General features: G+C 32.2%; 2 protein-coding genes across 4 annotated transcripts; one reads left to right on the top strand and one right to left on the bottom strand.

Annotated features, from left to right (window-relative positions):
• The first annotated feature begins 13,946 nt into the window (after positions 1-13,946).
• Positions 13,947-16,562, top strand: LOC112275845 (SKP1-like protein 1A). Of its 2 annotated transcripts, none has more exons than XM_090246821.1 (3): positions 13,947-14,077; positions 14,956-15,281; positions 15,411-16,562. In XM_090246821.1, exons 2-3 carry the CDS (start codon positions 14,982-14,984, stop codon positions 15,582-15,584), a joined length of 474 nt encoding a protein of 157 aa, XP_090102947.1. In that variant the 5' UTR covers positions 13,947-14,077; positions 14,956-14,981; the 3' UTR covers positions 15,585-16,562. The 2 variants fall into 2 exon arrangements, with proteins under 2 accessions (XP_090102947.1, XP_090102945.1); XM_090246819.1 differs by having other exon boundaries at positions 13,947-14,089.
• On the bottom strand, positions 16,555-18,260 carry LOC112275974 (acyl carrier protein 2, mitochondrial). Of its 2 annotated transcripts, none has more exons than XM_024506855.3 (3): positions 17,935-18,260; positions 17,540-17,753; positions 16,555-16,909 (listed from the first exon to the last, which is right to left on the bottom strand). In XM_024506855.3, the coding sequence occupies exons 2-3, from the start codon at positions 17,732-17,734 to the stop codon at positions 16,733-16,735; spliced, it is 372 nt and encodes a 123-aa protein (XP_024362623.1). In that variant the 5' UTR covers positions 17,735-17,753; positions 17,935-18,260; the 3' UTR covers positions 16,555-16,732. The 2 variants fall into 2 exon arrangements, with proteins under 2 accessions (XP_024362623.1, XP_024362622.1); XM_024506854.3 differs by having other exon boundaries at positions 18,085-18,260.
• Between the last annotated feature and the right edge of the window lie 3,502 nt (positions 18,261-21,762).

The raw sequence follows: 21,762 nt of genomic DNA, 5'->3' as shown, positions 1-21,762 counted from the left end.
TCTTTTTAATCTAGTTATTTTAAGATTATTATAATTAAAAAATATATAATCCTCAAATAGATTGAATTTCTTATAATCTTAATTTTTTTAATAGTTAAATCCAAAATTCTATTAGTCAAGTAAAAATATATAATTTTAGTACATCCAAATCCTTACTAATAGGTGTAAGAGCTTTTTTTGCATGTGGCAAAAGAAAGATCATCTTTTGACACATATATATATATATATATATATATATATATATATATATATATATCATCTATTTTTGATGATAGAAATATGTCAAGTGATATTCTTAGCCAATATTAAGATTTGTAAAATATTTTTTAATAGAAAAATAAAAATATTCTTTCAAAGCATTAATCTTATGATTGTTTAATTGATCTTTAATAAAGAGCTTAATTACTATTTAGAACAATCTATATCTTATTACAAAATGAGTTCAATATATTAAAAGAATACATTCACAAGAACTTGGCTAAAAACTTCATATGCCATTCAAAATCTCTAGCAAGAGCTCTTATCTTATTTGTGAAAAAAATGATATCTCTCTATAGATATGCATAAACTATTAAGAACTTAACAAGATCACTATTAAGAATAGGTACCCTTTACATTTAATTTCAAGATTTTTTAAAGAACTCAATCAAGCAATAATCTATATATAAATAAATCTATGACAAATATATACTTGATTCACATAAAAAAAATGAATGGAAGAGTATTTTTTTAATTAAGTATGGACATTTCAAATATAATATCATGCCTTTCAGACTCATAAATGTATCAATTACTTTTCAATATCTTATGAATGATATTTTTTATAAGTTTCTTAATAATTTTGATACTTGCTATTTAAATAACATTCTAATCTACTCTAAGAATACATCAAAATATGAACTTTATATTCATTGTGTATTATAAAAACTTAAAGATATAAGATTATATGCCAAGATGAAAAAGTGAATATTCCACCCTATTCAAGTTAACTTTCTAGGATATATCATTTTCAATAAAGACTTTATCATGGATCTCAAAAAAATTTAGACTACTATAGATTGGAAGATCTCAAGAATAGTAAAAGATGTGCAATGCTTTTTAGACTTTGTCAATTACTATTAGATCTTTATGAAGAACTTTTTTAAAGTTCCATTTACAAATTTAACTTGTAAAAACAAATTTGAATGGAATAAAGAAGCTGAAACATTATTTGATGTTTTAAAAAAGAAATTTATTTTTTCATCAATCTTATATCATGTCAATTTTTTTAAGGCATTTTTTTTATTAAACAAATACATTGGACTTTGTCTTTAATGCAATATTATCATAAATGAGAGGAGATGATAAATTCCACCGAATAGCTTTTTATGCTAAAAAATATTTAGCAACAAAGAACAACTACAAAATCTATAATAAAGAATTCCTTACAATTATGGATTCTTTCTAAGAATGGTATTACGATTTAGAAGGCACTTCCAATCCAACCATTGTGCATATAACTCACAAGAATCTTGAGTATTTCATATCAATACAAATTTTGAATCATTGCTAAGCTTGTTGAAGCATGATATTATCTAGATTTGATTTCAAGATCATATATTGAATTAAAAAATAATAAGGTTTATCAAACATAATCTCTATATATTCTTATCTTATACCAAAAGAATAAAATGGATTTATTAATCAACAAAGGATGGTTATTTTCAAGCCCTAGAAATTTCTTCTTTCAATAATAAAATCAGCATTGATTGTTGATTCAACCTTTATCAAGAAAATTCAATCAAATATATCTTTTGATCATCTTATTTATAATATCAAGAATACTTCTTTTAAGTCTTATGTTAATTTTAAGTTCAAATTCAAAAGCAACATATTCTATTTTAAAGATTGCTAATATGTTCTAGAAAAAAAATTACATTTACATGTTCTTTAAGTTTGTCACAACTTTCTAGTAATAATATATTTTGGATATAATAAGATTTTCAAGCTTATATCTAAAGATTTTTAGTCTATACAAATATAGAAGGGTGTAAAAGACTTTATACAATCATATAGTATTTATTGAAGGTCAAAAATTCTTTGTCATTAATATTATAGACTTCTCCAACTATTACTTATATCAAAAAAACCATGGTCTTTTATTTCTATGAATATTATTATGATCTTTCAGATTCAATTTTATATGATTATATATTTGTGATTGTAGTTTGTTTCATCATAATGTCATATTTTGTACCATACACAAAAGCTATTTCAAGTGAAGAAATAGCTAAGCTTTTCATTGACAACATCTATTGATGTTATGGATTATTCAAGGATATTATAATAGATAGAAAGACAAAATTTGTTTCAAGTTCTTGAAAAATTCTTTTCAAGATTCTAAAGATGGACATAAAATTATCTTTGGCTTTCCATCTTAAAATTAATAGATAAATAAAATAGATGAATCAAATTTTGGATTAATATTTTAAGTGTACCATCAACTATCATCAAGATGATTAAACAGCTCTTTTACCATTGATAGAGTTTGCGTGTAATAATTTGGTACATATTTAAATTCAATATATATATATATATAGTTATATATATATATAGTTATATATATATATATATAGTTATATATATATATATATAGTTATATATATATATATATATAGTTATATATATATATATCTATATATAGTTATATATTTATCATCTTAAACTTGATATTTTTGAATTTATAAAAATTGATAATTATACAATGAAAGATTTGAAAAATTCTTTGTTAGAGCTACATGCAAAAATAAAGGCACAATTAAGAGAAATTCAAAAACAAAAAAAAATCAATGCAAATACTTATTACAAGAAACAACCATAATTTAATGTGGATAACAAAGTATGATTACTTTGTTGCAATATTAAGATTATTTATTTTTGTAATATGTTGGATTATCATAGGCTTAGACCTTTTTTATTTGTAAATGAATCAATTTGGTTGTTTGTGATTATACCTATTGAAGTCAACAAAGATCCATTCAATATTCTATGTATCTTTTTTTGAGCCATATAAGACAATAGATATACAAAAAAGATAACAAGTACCTCTTCCTCCTATAAAATTAGACAATAATAAAGAATTTGAGGTTGACAAAGTATTAGACTAAAAGCGGTGCTAAAATAGATTAAAATTTCTTATTCTTTAGCTTAGATATGATGGTGATGAATGTACACAAGAGTTAGCTAAGAATCTTACAAATATAATAAAGAAGGTTGATACTTTTTATTAAAAATATCTATTAAAATCAAGATAAAAGATAAGAAAACTTTACTATAAAAGAATTGTAATTGATAACATATTGCATTCAACCTTCTATCACTATTTGTAATTACTTTGTATTTGTGGTACTAAAAAGATAGAAAATCCATAGTAAATAGATTCAACTCAAAAACCATCATTTATTAACTTATCAAATAAGACATTATATTTATCATAGCCTTTAAGGTAACATAATCAAGATGAAGATCTTTGAGGATGACATTTTTTTCTTCAAATAAATGATAAGATACAACACATTTGATAATACAACGTTAGAAGAGACTTCCAATGTTTGGTGATTTTATTAGATGTAAAAATGATTCTTAGTGGTGTTATAAATGTTTTTTTTAAAAGAAGTTATGAACCCCTCAATAATGTTCAAATAACAAGGTGGTCTTCTTACCTTGCAATAAAACATTATTGATAGTTGAGAAGAACTATCAATCACCTTCAAAGAGAAAAATAATCAAAGTACATAGCAAATTCAATTTGTTACATCTTAGACTTTATCTACATGTAACTACGACTCTTTGTGGAACTTGTCCCTAGGAAGGAAAATAATGTCACAAATATATTTATTTTAATAGTTATTTAAATAATATGAATAAATAGAATTAAATATAAATAAATTAAATTTATAATATAATTTAAAAAATCTTCTAAAGAATCTTCTTATAGATGCAAAACTTTATGGATGCAATTTTATTTTTATATATATCTATAAGTAATTGATAGGTTACAAACATGGCCAATAAATTAGCCACATGTAATACATATTAATAGCTTGTGGTATAAGCTAAGAAGGTGGCTCTTATATATGAAACTTACTTGGCAAGTTAAGACATATATTTCACAAATTAGACATATATTAGAAATCCTATAGAATATTATCATGTATTAATATGACTATATAGTAAAAAATAAAAATATTAATATTATTATAGAAGAACCTAGAAAAATGATGTAGTAAAAAAATAAGGATAAAAGATAGAAAGGTAGTAAAAGATTTAATCTTAATAATATTTTTTTGTAGAAAGAACTTCTATTTATTTTATAGATACATAAATGATCTAAATCAAAATAAATGAGATAATAAATTAATATAGGCATATTTAAAAGAAAATTAATAATAGGATAAAATAAAACTTATTTTAAATTATAAAAAATTAATATCCAAGAAAGACCAATGGTCAACTTAGATCGAAATCAGATCCTAAGGTATAAAATTACACTTATACAGTGACTTTAGGATTCTTTGATAGATTGAAGAGTAGATTTTAAGAGAAAACTTGAGGAGAGATTTTTGAACATTGATTTTATGTCAATTAAATTAATATTGAGTTTTTGGAGGATTTTCAAAAGAAGTGATTTTTTTCGTTGGTTTAGATTTTCAAGAATAAAATTATATTTATAAATTTGAGGACTTCTTAAGTTATCTAGTATATATACAATTGAATTTTGGACAAATCATTGGTGTACTAGTAGTAATTTTACATACAAATTTTAAAGTTAATCAAATGGTTAGATCAATGTATATAAAGGTTTTTGTGGATTGAAATCTTAGAAATTGGAATTTAAAGGTTGGTGAAAGTTTCTAAGATCTTTAAGAATTTATCGATTGAATTGAAGTGAATTATTTTGTATGGATATTAGACTCAATTTTCAACGTTTAGATGAAATTTGGAAGAAATTCAATGATTCAAGGAGGTATTGGTGCTAGAAGTTTAGTATTCAAGTTGGAGTAAGAGGTTGTCCAATACCAATTGGATTATCTTGTATTTTTTTTAAATTGATAGGTGTGATCAATTTCATCTTTTTTATACTTATTTTTAACTAAGATATTAAGAAGTGTGTAAATGTTTAGTTGATATCAATAATTTGATCATTAATTGTTGAGGTTCTATTTTGCTATGAGGTTTGATTTAGGATTTGTCTATAGTTTGGTTATTACTTAGGATTTGGTCTAGGATTTGGTTAGGATTAGGATTTTCTTAGGATTTGGTTATGTTTTAGGATTTGATCTAGGATTTGATTAAGATTAGGATTTTTTAGGATTTGGTTTAAAACTTGACTAAAAATTGATTAAAGTTTGTGTAAGATTTGCCTAAGATTTAATATTTTATTAAAGTTTCATTAAGATTTGACATAGGATTTGATTAAGATTCAATTAAAATTATTATGAATATTTGACCTAAAGATTGGTTAAGATTAAATCATAGTTTTTATTTTTAGTATTTTATTAAGATTATTTCTTATTTCTTTAAAAGTTTTTATTTCTAGTATTTCTTTAAAATTATTATCATTTCTTTTAAGGTTTATTTTATATTTTTTAAAAAATTTATTATTATTTTTCTTTGAGATTAGATTAGGACTTCTTTGTGATTCTTTTATAACTTCTTTTAAATTTATTTTGAATTAGTCAAAATTTAATTAGGATTATTAAGATTTATTTAAAGTTATTTGAGATTCTTTTAGACTTACTAGGATTATTATTGCATTTTTACTTATCTTCCACAATTAGGTGCTTAGTGTATTTTCAAGCAAAAACATACATTATACAACAATGTTACCACTTAGCTCTTAAGTAGATAGTATATATAGAGGCAAAAGTAAAGCCTTCTTTAGTCTTGTCAACTCTTTTCTTACTTCTAATCTAGTTTCAAGAGTCTCTAATTTTCTAGCCTTTAGAAATAACCATTCTATTTTCTTATTAATATATATTTATTTTTTTATTTTTAATTTATCATCTCTTATTGGTTCATTCTATACTTGTGTACATATCTTCTTTGAGTTCTTGTTGTTACAAACAAAGAAGTGAAGAAAGGTCCAAAAAGTTCGAAAAGATTTCAAAAGATTCTAGAAGGTTCCAAAAAGTTTTAAGAAGGCTCTTAAAAGTTTTAGAAGGTTTTAGAAGATTTTGAAAGATTCCAATAGATTCTATAAAAGTTTTAGAATGTCATAGGAGGTCCTAGAAGATTCTAGGAGGCTTAAGGTGATTTAGGAAGTTGCCAAAGAAGGATCTTAGGCTTGCTTTGTTCTCAAGCTTCATAAAAACTTCTCAAGAAGCTTCTTAGGATCTAATATATATAGGAGTCGAGGTTGAGGGGATCCTCATTCTTGACAATTCACTTCTTGTGGTCTAGCCAAGACCTTCTTACCTTGTATCTAGTTGTTGTTTTTATGTCGATTTAACTCTATTCCTTGATCTTTAATCCTTGTCTTGTATATGGTTCCTAATAATTTATCAAGACTGCCATAAAATAATATTAGGATCTTGATCTTTCTTCATAGAAAGTGGATTACCCCTCTTCTTAGAAGTACTATAGCATTTTAGAGGTTGTGGATTATCCTCCTACACTAATATTGTTCTTTTCTTAATATTTTTTTGGATTCTTTTCTTCATATCATAAATTAGGTTTTTTTTTTTCTTTTGAATGTGATTGTTTTTCTTATTTTCTATGGCAGAAGGTAGAAAAGTCAATATGACAAATTCAAAAAGAGATCAAGTTAAATTCTATTATTAATGCTCTTGAAGCATTGAAGATTAAGACAGAGACTTTATCGAAGCAGAATGAAGAACTATATATGACCATACATAATGGTCAAAGAATTGAGGTGCCTCAACCACCACATCAAATCACAACAGAGGTTCTAAATCCTCAAATAATTATGTCTACTTCAAACATGGAAGGTGCATCTACTCAAGGCAATGATCAGACAACAATAATAACAAAAGAACCAAGGATCAAACTTTCAAAAAATTTCGATGGTACTTCCTCAAAATTTTGTGGCTTTGTAAACCAAGTACAACTAATCACCTTGCTTCAACTCCAACAATATTCTATTAAAGCATTTCATGTTGGTTTGGTTGGAACCTTGCTCTTAGATCAAATTTTATCCTGGTTTGTCCTATTATTTAAGAATTCTCTTATATCACACAATTTTGAAGCATTTTTGGCAGCATTTGCAGAAGCATTTGGTGAATATGATAAGGTTCATTTTTCAACAACTAAAATTCGAAGCCTTTGATAAAGAACCCACTCTACATCAACATATGCTTTAAATTTTTGACAATTAATATGTAATATAAATTAGAGAGAAGATGCGTTGATGACCCAATTTTATTGGAGAATAAGAGATGATGTCAAGAACTTATTGTTGTCTATGCCACATCATCTAACATGCAATGAAGCCATTAGTCAAGCTGTAAAGTGCGATAATCATTTATTTCAATGACGACAAGATAAACATTCTTTAATTATGCCACATGTATACACCAATTATTCTGCATCTTCTTCACCACCCAATTCTAATAAGTAGTTGGAAGTAGAAGATATGCAGATTGATACAATTTGCTTCAAACATCTTTTTGAGCAAAAAAAAAAACATCAAAGAAAACTTGGCCTATATTTATACTACAAAAAACCTGGCCATAAGAAAAAATACCAATGTATATATCAAATGAGGAATGCAGCCTCATCATTCAAAGCATTGGAAGAAAGTAAGGGCGTTCAATTTTAATAGGGTCCATGCAGCTGGATTCTTCACTATCACAAATCAAAAAAAGTCTTGTACTATCTGCCAACCTTTTTTATTGTTTTATTATACCTTTGCAATTAGGAGTCACAAAACTAGATTTTCATACATTACTTGAATAGGAAGCCTTTGCATGTTTTATTGACAAAGAATTTTCTACATCACACAAAATTTGTATCGTCAAACAATCCAAAGCCGTACATGTAGAAGTAATAGATGGTCGATCTTTATCCTCTAGAGATGTCACACATGAAACAATTCCATTAAAAATAACCTTTGACAACCATAGTAACCAAGTAGTATTCAACATCATTAAATTACTATCAAATGTAGTCATTTTAGAACTCTCATGGCTTGAAAAATACAATCCATGGATAGATTGGGTATCTCAAAAGTTAAAATTTCGTCTAGTAGATCATAGAACCTCCAAATCTATGAAAAAGCTTTTAACATCCGACAAGCAAAAACTTAAATAATATTTATTTATTGGAGCTAAAGCATTTATGAGGGCAACCAAATAAGGTACTACGTTTGCTATCTATACAAATCTACAATTAGATCCTAAGGTTACTATAACAACAATTCCAAAGGTATGTAAGGATTTTATAAATGTATTTGAAAAGGAAAATATGGACATCCTACCAAAGCATCATCCTAACAATTGTGCAATTAACCTTTAAGAAGATGCTCAACTACCATTTGGACCTATCTAAAATTTATTCCAAAATGAGCTTGTGACTTTAAAAGAGTATATTGAAGAAAATCTGGTTAAGAATTTTATTCAACATTCCAAGTTGCTAGCTAGTGCTTTGATATTATTTGTGAAGAAAAAAAATAGATCTTTACAAATATGTATTGATTATCATGGTTTTAATAAAATCACAGTAAAAAATCAATATCCATTGCCATTGTTATCCAAACTTCTTGATCAACTTAGGCAAGCAAAGATCTTTATAAAGATTGATCTATAAGGTGCTTATAGCTTGGTACCCATTAAGAAGGGAGATAAATAGAAGACAACATTTTGCACCAGGTATAGACATTTTGAATATAATGTCATGCCTTTTGGACATACCAATGCTCCAGCCATATTCCAACACTTAATGAATGACATATTTTGAGAGCATCTTGATGATTTTGTTGTGATCTATTTAGATGATATTATAATCTTTTCCAAAAATCCGGAAGACTACAAAAAATATGTTTGCCTTATATTGAAAAAACTATGAAGTATTGGGCTATATGCAAAATTGAAGAAGTATATATTTTATGCACCTCAAGTTAAATTTGTTAGATATATTATTTCCAATAAAGGCCTTTGTATGGATCCAAAGAAGGTATAAGCAATCATCGATTGAGCAAAGCCAAAAATTATATATGATGTCTAATGCTTTCTTGGATTTGTAAACTTCTACATGATTTTTGTTAGAAATTACTCCAAGATTGCTGTTCCACTTACGGGATTGATATGCAAAGAAAAGCTGAATTAGGGCCTCAATGCAGAGAAAGCTTTTCAAAGCTTAAAAGATGCTTTTACAACAACTCTAATTTTGATACATCCTGATTTCAATAAGCCTTATTTTATGGAGACCAATGCCTCAAACTTTGCATTAAGAGCAATCTTGTTGTAATATGGAGAAGATAATAAACTTCATTCAATTGCATTCTATTCTAAAAAATTCTCAATGGCAAAAATCAATCACTAAATCTATGATAAAGAATTATTTGCTATTATAGATTCGTTCAAAAAATGGCGCTACTTTCTTTCAGGTGCCTCTCATTAAGTGACTATATATACAGATCACAAGAATCTTGAATACTTCATATCAATTTGAGTCTTCAATCGTCACCAAGCACGTTGGAATATATTTTTATCACAATTTGACTTTTGCATCACATATTGACTCGAGAACCAACAAGAATTATCAGATGCATTATGAAGATATTTCTACCTTAAACCAAAAGAAAGCGAGGCAACATATGATCAAAAATAGAAAACCTTCTTAAAACTTGAGTAATTTTATTTTCAAATAACCAATGTATCAATGCCTATAGATTTATCATTTCTTTATTTGATTTGTAAAGCCTCAAATATGGACCTTCTTGCTCGTAATATCAAGTGTCTTGCCAACAACCTTCTTGAAGAATCTTCTAAATTCAAGTATGAAGACAACTTCTTCTTCTTTGAAGAATGTTTGTTCATTCCTAAAGGACCAACTCGCCTGTACATTCTTCAAATACACCATGACTTCTCTGTAGCCAAACATTTTGAATTCAATAAGACCTTGGAACTTTTGTCCAAAGATTTTTGGTGGCCTAAAATGTGGAAGGACATTAAGAAATTTGTACTAACATATGATACTTATTCAATGTCAAAGAATCCTCGACATCAGTCATATAGACTTCTTCAACCCCTTCCTATTCCAAGACAACCATGGTCATCTATCTCTATGGATTTCATTATAGATCTTCTACCATCAAGTTCATTTGACATTATTTTCATAGTTGTTGATTGATTGACCAAGATGACATATTTTATACCTTACAAGAAGTCAATTATTGGTGAAGAGACGACAAGACTCTTTATTGACAATCTCTACCTTTACCACGAGTTGCTAGACAACATTGTATCAAATCGTGGGCAACAATTTGTATTAAGGTTTTGGAGGGCACTCTTCAAGATTCTTAAGGTTGATATCAACCTTTATTTTGCATTCTACCGTCAAACTAATGGCCAAACAGAGCAGATTAACCAAATTCTTGAGCAATATTTGAGATGCACCATCAACTATCAACATGACCATTGGACTTTTTACTTATCATTGGCGGAATTTACATATAACAATACAATCTATGCATCTATGCAGCAAATGTTATTCTACTCAAACTACGATCATCATCCAAAGTTGGATATAATAGAGTCTTCAAAGTCAACAAATCTAAGAGCAGAGGAATTTGTTATAAAGATGGCCGCACTTCAAGCAACTATAAAGATCCACCTAGGAAGGGCTCAAAAATATTATAAGTTATTGGTGGATGAATTGAAGAAGGAATATCCTCCATTTCAAGTTGGTGATAAAGTATGGCTTCTTTAATGCAATATAAAAATCAACATGCTATGTGATAAGTTGAACTATTGATTTTTGAGACCATTTGTGATTCAAAAATAAATTAATAACGTAACTTATTGCTTGGAATTACCTTCATCTAAGAAGATTCATTGAGTCTTTCATGTTTCACTTTTAGACACGTATAAAGAATCGAATATAGCAAGTCAAAGACAACCTCAATTTCCAATGGTTGAAATCAATGATCATGTTGAATTTGAGGTAGAAGAGGTATTAGATTTAAGGATAAGACATGGAAGACTTGAATATCTGGTCCATTGGCACAGATATGATATCAACAATTGCACATGGGAACTAGCTTTCAATCTTGTAAATACACAAATGAAGGTTCAAAGGTTCCATCAACGACATCCATCTAGACCAAAAGTGGCAAAATGAAGAATAGTAGCTTGATAAGATGGCTTCACCATGAAGATTCTTAGTTCTTGGCTTCATAAAGAAGGTAAAGAGGCAACCTCTGAAGAGAAATTTTTTTCAAATATTTAGAATATTATAAGACAGTAGTTCGAGTTTACAACTATAGCTTGTTTATATTCTTTTGGTCTTATCTACTTTATATGATATGGATAGTTAAGAGATAAACGCCTTGCCAGTCATACCATTTCAACTAAGTAGGTCATGGAGACGACTTTTAGATGAAGAGCTACCTGAACCATGAAGATATCGAAGGATACCTAGTAATAGGTTGTTGGTAATTATATTTGAGGTAGAACTTGCCTATGAAGGATGTCTAAAAGGAGTATTTACAGGACAATTCCACAATAAAGATACCAAAGTTCATGCTTAGTCACAAGTGGAAGGCTTAAGGCACTATCAATGGCTACAAGGGCTTATGAACTATTTACCTCAAGAAAAATAATTGGAATATATAATAGACACAATGCAACAAATCTTCAACTTCTTGCGCATATACTAGCTTGCTGCACCATTGCTTCTTGGAGACCTCAAAGTTAGAAGAGGATGTAATGTCGCAGACATACAACTGAAGAAGGTTCCAAAAGGTTCTAAGAAGGCTCTTGAAGGTTCTATGAGATTTTAGAAGGTTCCGAAAGATTCTAGTAGATTCTAAGAAAGTTCTAGGAGATCATAGAAGTTTCTAGGAGGCTTTAGATGATTTAGGAAGTTGTCAAAAAAGGATCTTAGGCTTGCTTTGTTCTCAAACCTCATAAAAACTTCTCAAGAAGCTTCTTAGGACTTAGCATATATAAGAGTCGAGGCTGAAGGGATCTTCAATCTCGACAACTCACTTCTTGTCGTCTAGCTAAGACCTTCTTATCTTATATCTAGTTATTGTTTTAATGTCGAGTTAATTCCATTCCTTGGTCTTTAATCCTTGTCTTATATATGGTTCCTAATACTTGCCATTAATACATTAATATTACCTTATATTTATGTATTTATTTTTTAAGATAGAAGACTATTTTATAAGTTGTGTTTGAAAATATTTTAAAAGTGATTCTAATTTTCATCCATATTATAATACATTTTTATTGAATTATATGTTAATTTAATTTTGATAAATATTTTTTCAAAAGTATAACTAGATACATCTCAAAGTGCTTTTTTTTTTATTCTTATGCATATGAAAAGCACATAGCATATAAAAACCATACCAAACCATTATTTGACAATCTGAAAATCATATAAATTAGAAATGGAATAATCACCATGAGAAAAAAAAATAAAAATAAAAACGAATTAATCTTAAGCTATTTTCAAAATAAAAATAGGTTGCATTTCTTTCTTGTCTACTTTTTTTCAAAACAGTGCATAGAATCTCCATGAAAAAAAAACAAAAAACAAAAAACAACAACAACATGTTTGGTTCAACCCTTTTTTATTTAACTGTCAACAAATATTTTAAAAAATTCTCTGTAATCTGCCAAAACAATGTTGAAATATTGTTTTGCAATAATGCATGACAATCTATGTCAGATTCCTCATCACAGTTTTGTTTTGTTTGTTCATTTCTTTATTTTAGATAAAATATAGATTTAGCAGACTTAATATAGTAACATGAAATCAGGTCAAGAAGATATTTTTTCCTGAAAAAACTAAGCAGTGGATGCATAATTTCGTTTTGTTAAATAGATTAAATTCTTATGTACTAGTGCTGAAAAAACATGTAAGGAAGTATCCATTTATATTGTCATTAAAAAAACACCAACACAATAACATTTTACCTACATCACATGTAACATGTGAAGCAAGAATGACTTACATCTTCATACCAAAACATGAAATGAATGTTTTTTTAGATTTTTTCTAACAACATCCAGTATATCAAACAATCTTTGAACCAAAATAGATGTGGCAAATGTGACGAAAATACTTATTTATTTATTTTAGTAAAAACTTTACACTTTTATCATAAAACCACTCAACACAAAATCTATAAATGCATAGACAAATGACATGCCGACACCTATATATATATATATATATATATATATCAATCGTAATAAGATATTCCTCTACTTTTTCAGAATTTTGGATGCAATCCAAAAACGGAAAAACGCTTTAAAAGCAACTTCAATTGAATACTTCATAACTTATGGTCTTGTGACAAAACCTCCAGTGCATGTGCACATGCTTCACATGAAGAAATTATAGTGCAAACTTTTACTGCAAGATATTAAAAAAGGAAGGTATCTAATATTCATACAGTTATGGAAAAAATTAAGAAATTAAAAAAAAAAAAAAAAAAAAAAAACTCACTCAACAATTTAACAAATGAGAAAACTATTGTTTTGTTAAATATCCCCAACTTTCGATCTGACTTGTGCAGCAGCTTCCACGAAAATCCTCCCTCCTGGTCGATATTAACTCAGTCGATGTGCCTCGAGTCACTTTCATCCACACGCGATTCATCTCTCCCTAACTGGTAGCCCGTCCCCGTCCCCGTCCCCCCAAACCCGCGACGAGCATTCACGAAGAGTACTGCATCTCTCTCTCGCTCTTTGACTCACTTGCTCACTCTTTTCTGTGTCTGTGTTGCTGTTTCCGGAGCTTGACTTTGGTCCATTTTAAGTGACTGGAAGCGGAGATCAGCCACTTCGATCGAGACCATCGCTGCGAAGAGAAGAGAAGAGGCTCTGTTTTACGTTGCTATCCGGTGCGTTACCAGGTGATTGACCTGCTGCAATGCGCCCCGATGTCCTGCATTGCTGTGTCTTTTGCGACGAATTGTATGTGCAAAACTGCTGCTGCCCAATGCTTTTTGTTTCGTGACTGGAAGTTGAAGAGTGGGATTGAAGGCGTAGGGTTTAGCTTTGGGTGCGATCGCCTTGCCAGGGATGGCGAATCGATAGTCGGGCTTCACTGTCGAAGTCGCTTGTAGGAGGGTTGGTTGGTTGGTTCCTCACGGGTAGTTGTGTGAGATAGTGCTGAACGTCGCTGAAGTGCGTTTCGTGGCCCGAAGCACTGAACGGGAAGCTGTGCGATAGCAACCAGTAGGTTGCGATGGGTCGTAGGGATGTGGCGGTTGTGGTCGGAGTAGTGGCGTGTTCTAGGGGTCGGGTTATAGCGAAATTTGATTCTGGCATGGGCGTCAATCGGGTGGGTCATGTGAGCGTGTGCGACAGCATGGGACGGATCGGTAGGCGGGCGGGCGAGGAGTGAGCGGCGGAAGCAAAATGTAGTGAGTCTGTGAAGTTGTGAGCGATGGTCATCCGCCGTGGTGGTTTGGTCGGCAACCATGAGGATTGGTCTGTGACGCGTTCAGGATTAGGGTGCATCCCCGTTGTGGGCTCCTGTTTGTGATAGTAGGGGTTTCGAGGTTTTGAGAAGGTGGTGGTGGAACGTGGCGGGAAGGATGTTAGGGTTGAGGTTGCGAGAGTGTGTGGTTAGTGGCATGAAAGGGTAGGAGTTGGGGAGTGTGAGCGTTGATGGTCTTGGCCGTGGTTTGGTGATGGCGGAGAGGGTGTGTGTGGGTCGGTGTCGGCGTGGATGGTGCAGGGTGTTTGAGTGGACGTTGTAGCGGGGTGTTTGCAGGGATCTTGTGAGGGTAGTTTGTGGCGATGGCGGAGCAGCGCGTGAAATTGAGAAGCTCAGATGACGAAATGTTCGAGGTGGACGAGGCAGTGGCGTTCGAGTCGCAGGCAGTGAAGAACATGATCGAAGACACGGGCAAAGATGCGGTGATCCCGCTGCCAAACGTGTCGAGCAAGATCCTGGCGAAAGTGATCGAGTACTGCAAGTACCACGTGGACAACCAGAAACAGGGCGAGGACAAGCCCCCGGCGTCAGAGGACGAAATTAAGGCTTGGGACGCGGATTTTGTGAAGGTGGACCAAGCGACGTTGTTCGACCTGATCTTGGTAAGGAATTGGGCGTCCGTTTGGGTATGAGATGTGGGCGCGTGGAAGCTTTGGGTTGTACAGAGTGTGTGGGGGGGGGGGGACGAGTAGGAACAGTGCTAACGGGAAGGAATGGATTGATGGGAACAGGCAGCGAACTATCTGAACATCAAGAATCTGTTGGACTTGACGTGCCAAACTGTGGCGGATATGATAAAGGGGAAGACACCGGAGGAGATCCGGAAGACGTTTAACATCAAGAACGACTTCACCCCGGAGGAGGAGGAGGAAGTGCGGAGGGAGAACCAATGGGCATTCGAGTAGGGCGTGATCGGGTAGCTATGATTGTAGGAGGCAGTTTGGGTAGCAAGCCGTGAAGTGAAAATCGGAGCAAGGGCAGGCCGAGGCAGCGGGGTAGTCGTTTGTGGGTATAGAGGGTACACAGGATTGATGGGACTGCAAGTGTTTGAGGGGGAAGAGTGGAGGGGAGATATGTAATATTTGTGATCTTCCAGCATCACGTGCAGAGTGGTGTGCGGTGATGGGCGAAATGGTGACGTTGCAGACGGCAGATGTGTGGGCGAAATGGTGACATTGCAGAAGCGAGTTGAGTGCCGGTTTTTGAGGGTGGGGAAGGAGCATTTGCGAGTTGATCAGTGTGTTTTAGTGGGGGGTTTCAGTTTCATTTGGTTGTGCGTTTTGTTGTTGACATTGTTGCTGTGTTGCGCTTGGTGTATGTGGAGTCGAAGTTTGATAGAACCATGGAAGGGGTGTTTGACAATCCACGCTTGTCAAGCTGCCTGCTGGATCATGTCCGTCGACTATAGAGGTATAGTCAATTTGGAGCGCACTGGATTTTGGGTGTACTCTGCGTTAGTCCTAGTGTTTGTGGTTTGTCTGTCCGAATCTGAAATGAAGATGAGCTTAATGCAGAGAACTTGGACTAAAAATGTTGAGCATGTGCCACTCGAGTGATCATTCACTAACGGCGCATAATCGTCCCGCTGAGAGCACCGTCAAGAGAGGAGAAATGTAGCAAAATTGATCGAAGGACTTGTTTCAATCCCTCCTCCGTATATGTACGTAGCTGGTTGGCTTAACGTTGTAGTAGAGGAGCATTTATCTAGAGGGTGTATCACTTTTTCAACACATTTCAAGGCGATAATGCTCTTTCTCCCTCAATTATTACTAGCGTGTAATCGCCTACTAATTTTAGTGCAACAAGCGTGATCTAACGATATATAATTTCTCATGATGTACATGAAATGACATTTTCATCAACTGTTCCCTCCGATTGTGAAATGTTGGTGACGGAATTGTACTATTGCTAAGAAAAGGCAGTTACAGTTGGCCAAAAATTGTTTTCTGTGTATGTAACTGATAAATTCATGTCTAGCACCTATTTTAGCAGCAACAAATACCGATTCCATTTCAACAATGAATGGATAGGTTCAATAGCGTATGCCATTTTCTTACTTCGCTCTAGGTTGAGAAGCAATATACTCAATAGCGTCTCCACATGAGAAAATCTTGTCTGCATCAGCGTCTGGGATCTCGATTTGAAATTCCTCTTCGAAAGCCATCACAACTTCCACTGTATCCAAGCTGTCGAGTCCCAAATCGTTTTGAAAGTGTGCATTGGGAGTCACCTATTGAAACCAAGATGAAACCGATGAGCTCCTTTGCAATGAACATATATGATGTTCTGCTTTGTCATGATAAGTGCCACAACTCTTCTGCTTGTCAGAAAAATACCATTGCTCTTAATTTCAATTTCGAACACCAAACTTTGCCGAAAGCTAACTTCATATACGAGTCACTTCGAGATGTTCATACTCTGCCATCTCACTAACAATACAAAACGAACTAAGATTAACCTTTACACTCATCTAGCAGCAGGGGCAAAATCTAATTTGAATTTGGTAATGGGGATTAAAAGGAAGGAATTACGAGGTTTCTATACGGGATAATCAGCTGAATTCTAGTAGATTATGATATATATGAGCAATACGGAGACGATATAAGATAGACGTCGACTGGGTCTAAATTTACAGGTTGCTTTATCACAATATCTAGATATACGAATCGACTAAGAGACAGCTATGGATGAATTTTGGTTGCAAGGGCATGAATATCGAATTTGCTACACGAAGGAAGTTAATACCATGGCTATTACAAAATTTCATCTTTTTACAGTGGAACGCGTACCACAATTTAGCAGATTTAAGTATATACCACCGCATTTGAAAGAAATTGAGACTCTGAAGACGAGACGATACCTTAGCGGTGTCAACTTTCTGCATCTTCTTGACAACATTCAAGACACGATCAGTGACGACGTGCTTATCCAAATACGTTCCATGTGCCTCGGTAGAAAATAGACGGAAGCCATAAGCGAAAGCAGGACCCTGCACCCATGACGCAGCCACTCCCACTTGCATGCGCTTCAGCACGGCAGCCCGCACAGCCTGCATATTGTTCTCCTTCCTGTCGCTGAAACCAGCCCCTCGAAAACCAAACGAACGTCAAAACCCTACGAGTCACACAACGTCTCAAAAACACCAACGACGACAACCCAACATCTACACAGGGCGTGTACCACCAAGGGAGATTGCCAATCGTGAAGCAGCGAAGAAAACAAACCCTAGCACTACAACAAAAGGGAGCACTCTACCAAACAGCCCCAAACCCAACTGCCTGGCACGATCGACTATGAAACGCGGTGAAAACCCGTCGCAGCAACAAACGGCGAACAGCAAGATGGGATTGAAGACGAGAATCGCTCCAAAGAAACCACGTCTGCTAATTGAGAGTCATTGAATACCTCCAAACAACCCCACGAAGTTAACCCAAGTGCTTTAATCAAGCTGTGGATGCACGAATCGAGATGGAGAGTCCTTCAGAGTCCTTCAAGCAGTGCTAGGGTTTGGTTTCATGGCGGAAGCTCGCGGTGCGTTGGCAGGCAAGCAGACAGACGATAGAATGAATAGGAAGCGTAGGAAGACTAGGATGGCAGCGATCCCACCATGGCGAGGAGGTTTATCGTTCATTCGTGGGATTCACACGCTGAGCTTGGTCCCAGTTCCGCACCGATATCGCAGATTCGGTGGCATCCGCGATCCTTTTGCGCTCCGGGTTTTCATGGCTTTCGACCTCGAAATCCTAAAATAGCAACGACGGCGACGACGAATATGATGATGATGGTAGTGAATGTTAGGATTTATGTTTGTCGATTTGTTTCATGTTTAAATCTCACATAGTATGGTGGAAAATTATGCACTCAACTCACACCATTTTATTTCCATATATTAGGGTTTGTCTCATGAAGGAATTTTTGTAATATAAACATATTATTATGAAAAGTTATTATTCCATGTTGTATTATTTGTGTTAGAGTTTTATTTTATCAAAAACTTGCATAATTTATTTTTATTGATATAATCCCTAAAAATGTAAATATAAATATATACTTGAATTTAGGATACTTGGTATAAAAATAATATGATTGTATATATTTTGAAGAAAATATATAGTATTTAATTTTCCCACATTCCTATAGTATATAACTTGTTAAAGCCACACCTTCTCCTTTCTACAATAATTCATTTTGTATCATGTTCTATGTTCCCATATTCATTTCCGTCCCACATTCCACATTCTCCATTCTTAGCAACCATCTCCACCTTATGTCATAGATATATATCTACTGTAATTGTTACCTAAATAATATGAATAGGTAGAAGTAGATAAAAATAAATTAATTTCATAATACCTTCTAGAAAAGCATCCTAGAAGCTTCCTTAACACTGTTTTGACTTTACATATATTTTGTAGTTGATTGGAAGGTTAAAAACTTGGTTAACAAGCCAACTACATGCCACATGTGTTGATAGCTTGTGAAATAAGTTAATTATGTGGCACTTATATAGAAAACTTGCCTTGTAAGTCAAGATACATGTCATACAAAACACGTTTTTAGAGATCCTATAGAACGTTGCTACATAGATCTTAAGTAGATAGTATATATAGAGGCAAGAGTGAAGCCTTCTTCACTCTTGTTAATTCTTTTTTGTTTCTAGTCTATATTCAAGAGTCTCTAATTTTCTTATCTTTTGATAATAGCCATTTCAATTTTCTTTTTAATATAAATATTTCTTTATTTTTATTTTTTCATTTTTCTTTTGATATAGATTTCACATGTTTATGTATCTTCTTTGACTTCATGCCATTGACAAATTGACAAGAGTGCACTTACAATATCAGAGCTTTGACTAATCTTAATTAAGAATGGATTACCTCTTTCTCTTAAGATATAAGCATATTAGAAGTTTTAGATTATCCTCTTTTAAATTAATATTATTCTTAATATTTTCTTTGTTCTCAAGTCCTCTCTTCTACTTGTGTTGAGCAATATTAGACTTTTTTTTTTTTTCTAAGTGTTATCATGGCAAAGCTTCTTGAAATGAAGAGTGTAATGGTACAAATGCAAGAGCAATTGAGAGAGTTGATACTTATGATGCATCAACTCTGTTTATTGCTACCATAGCAAGAAGAAATGGCAAGAAGTGAAGATACAGACATGATTTGAGTCGCTTCAACATCTACACCAAATCACATCTCTTCTCCTTCAGTAGAACATCCTTCCAGTGTTAGACAACCTAGAGTTGTCTTATCTAAGAAGTTTGATGGCACAAGATCTAAGTTTTGAGGATTTATTAATGAAGTATAACTTGTAATTGAACTTCAATCCCAAAGCTATCCAACGTCAGGATCACAATTTAGATTTATTAATATATTTCTTTTGGATTTGGCATTATCATGGTTTTTATCTTTTTTCGAACGATGAGATCCAATATTGGATAATCTGGAGGCTTTTTTGGCATAGTTTTGACTTATATATGAAAAACATGATGCAATTTGTATTGCAATCAATAAGATTTGTATCTTGCGACAAGACAATCAATTAGTAATACCATATGCTTCATAGTTTTGACAGCTAGTAATTGATGTCAAGTGGAATGATGTTCCTTTTATCAACCAATTTTTCTATGGATTATAATATGAAATAAAGAAATTGATGTTCATTTTACTTGATCTTCAGACATTGAATCAAGTAATTGACTTTGCTCTGAAGTGTGACAATTAGCTTTTTGAGTTTCAATGTGAGAATTGTACAAGAAAACCTCCACATTATTACTATTTAATGACAATATTGACAACCTCGCAATCTAAATATTTGGAAGTAGAAGACATAAAAATTGATGCGTTATGTTCTAAACCTCTTATTGAACAAGAAAAGATTTATTGTTGTGAAAAAAGACTATGTTTCTATTGCAGATAAGCTAAGCATAGTGCTCAACATTATCGAAAGAAATGATGCAACTACAAAATAAAGAGTACGATTGTCAAAGATGAACAAATATCAAAAAATAAATTTGTCCAGCTATAATAGGAACAATGAAGCTCGAATCTTGTACAAATGAAGATTCTATCTTCTCCTTAGAATCCTCTCTTTGTTTTATAATAGATGTGTATTTAAGACCTAATAATCGTAAAGCCTCTGCATTGATAGATTCAGGAGTCTTAGCTTGTTTCTTACATAAAGAGTTTATTAAAAGCCATAGAATATTATTAGTATAAAAAACTAAACCCATACATATAAAAATCATAGATGGTTGTCCATTATCTTTTGAAGGTATTACTCATTAAACACTTCCCATAGATATAGCAATAAATGGTTATAAATAGTTGCATAATTTTTAATATGATTAAGTCTCCTTCTAATCTGATTATTTTAGATTTATTATTGCTAGAAAAGTATAATCCTTTAATAGATTAGATTTTTCATAAACATGATTTTTTTTAGAACATTATTAAGAGTTTTATTGAAAGCCATGAGTCTACTATAATCAAATCCGTACTCGTAGGCGCAAAAGCTTTCTTGCATGTTGTAAAAGAAAGATAATCTTTTGTTATTTATGCCACATCCATTTTTAATGATAGAAAGTCTTCAAGTTGCATTCCAAGTCAATATGAAGATTTTCAAGATATTTTTGAAGAGAAGAATGCAAATATTTTCTTAGAGCATTGTCCATATGATTGCTCAATTGACCTTAAAGAAGAAAGTTAGCCACCATTTGGTCCAATCTACAATTTATCACAAAATGAGTTGGTTGAACTCATGAAGTACATTAACAAGAATTTAGCCAAGAATTTAATACGTCATTCAAAATCTCTTACAAGAGCTCTTATCTTATTTGTGAAGAAAAAGATAGATCACTATAAATGTGCATAGATTATTGAGGACTCAGTAAGATTACCATTAAGAATAGGTATCTTTTATCCTTGATATCTCAACTTCTTCATCAACTAAATGAAGCTAAGATCTACGAAGAACATACAACTTTTTCTGCATTAAAGAAAGAGATGAATAAAAGACTGCATTTTGAGTAAGGTATAGATACTTTGAATATATTGTCATACCTTTTAGACTCATGAATAG

Source organism: Physcomitrium patens, chromosome 23, assembly GCF_059467195.1.
Source record: "Physcomitrium patens ecotype Gransden chromosome 23, ASM5946719v1, whole genome shotgun sequence".
Lineage (NCBI taxonomy): Eukaryota > Viridiplantae > Streptophyta > Bryopsida > Funariales > Funariaceae > Physcomitrium > Physcomitrium patens.
The sequence above is the reverse complement of the archived record's forward strand: the minus strand, read 5'-3'. Positions and strand labels throughout refer to the sequence as shown.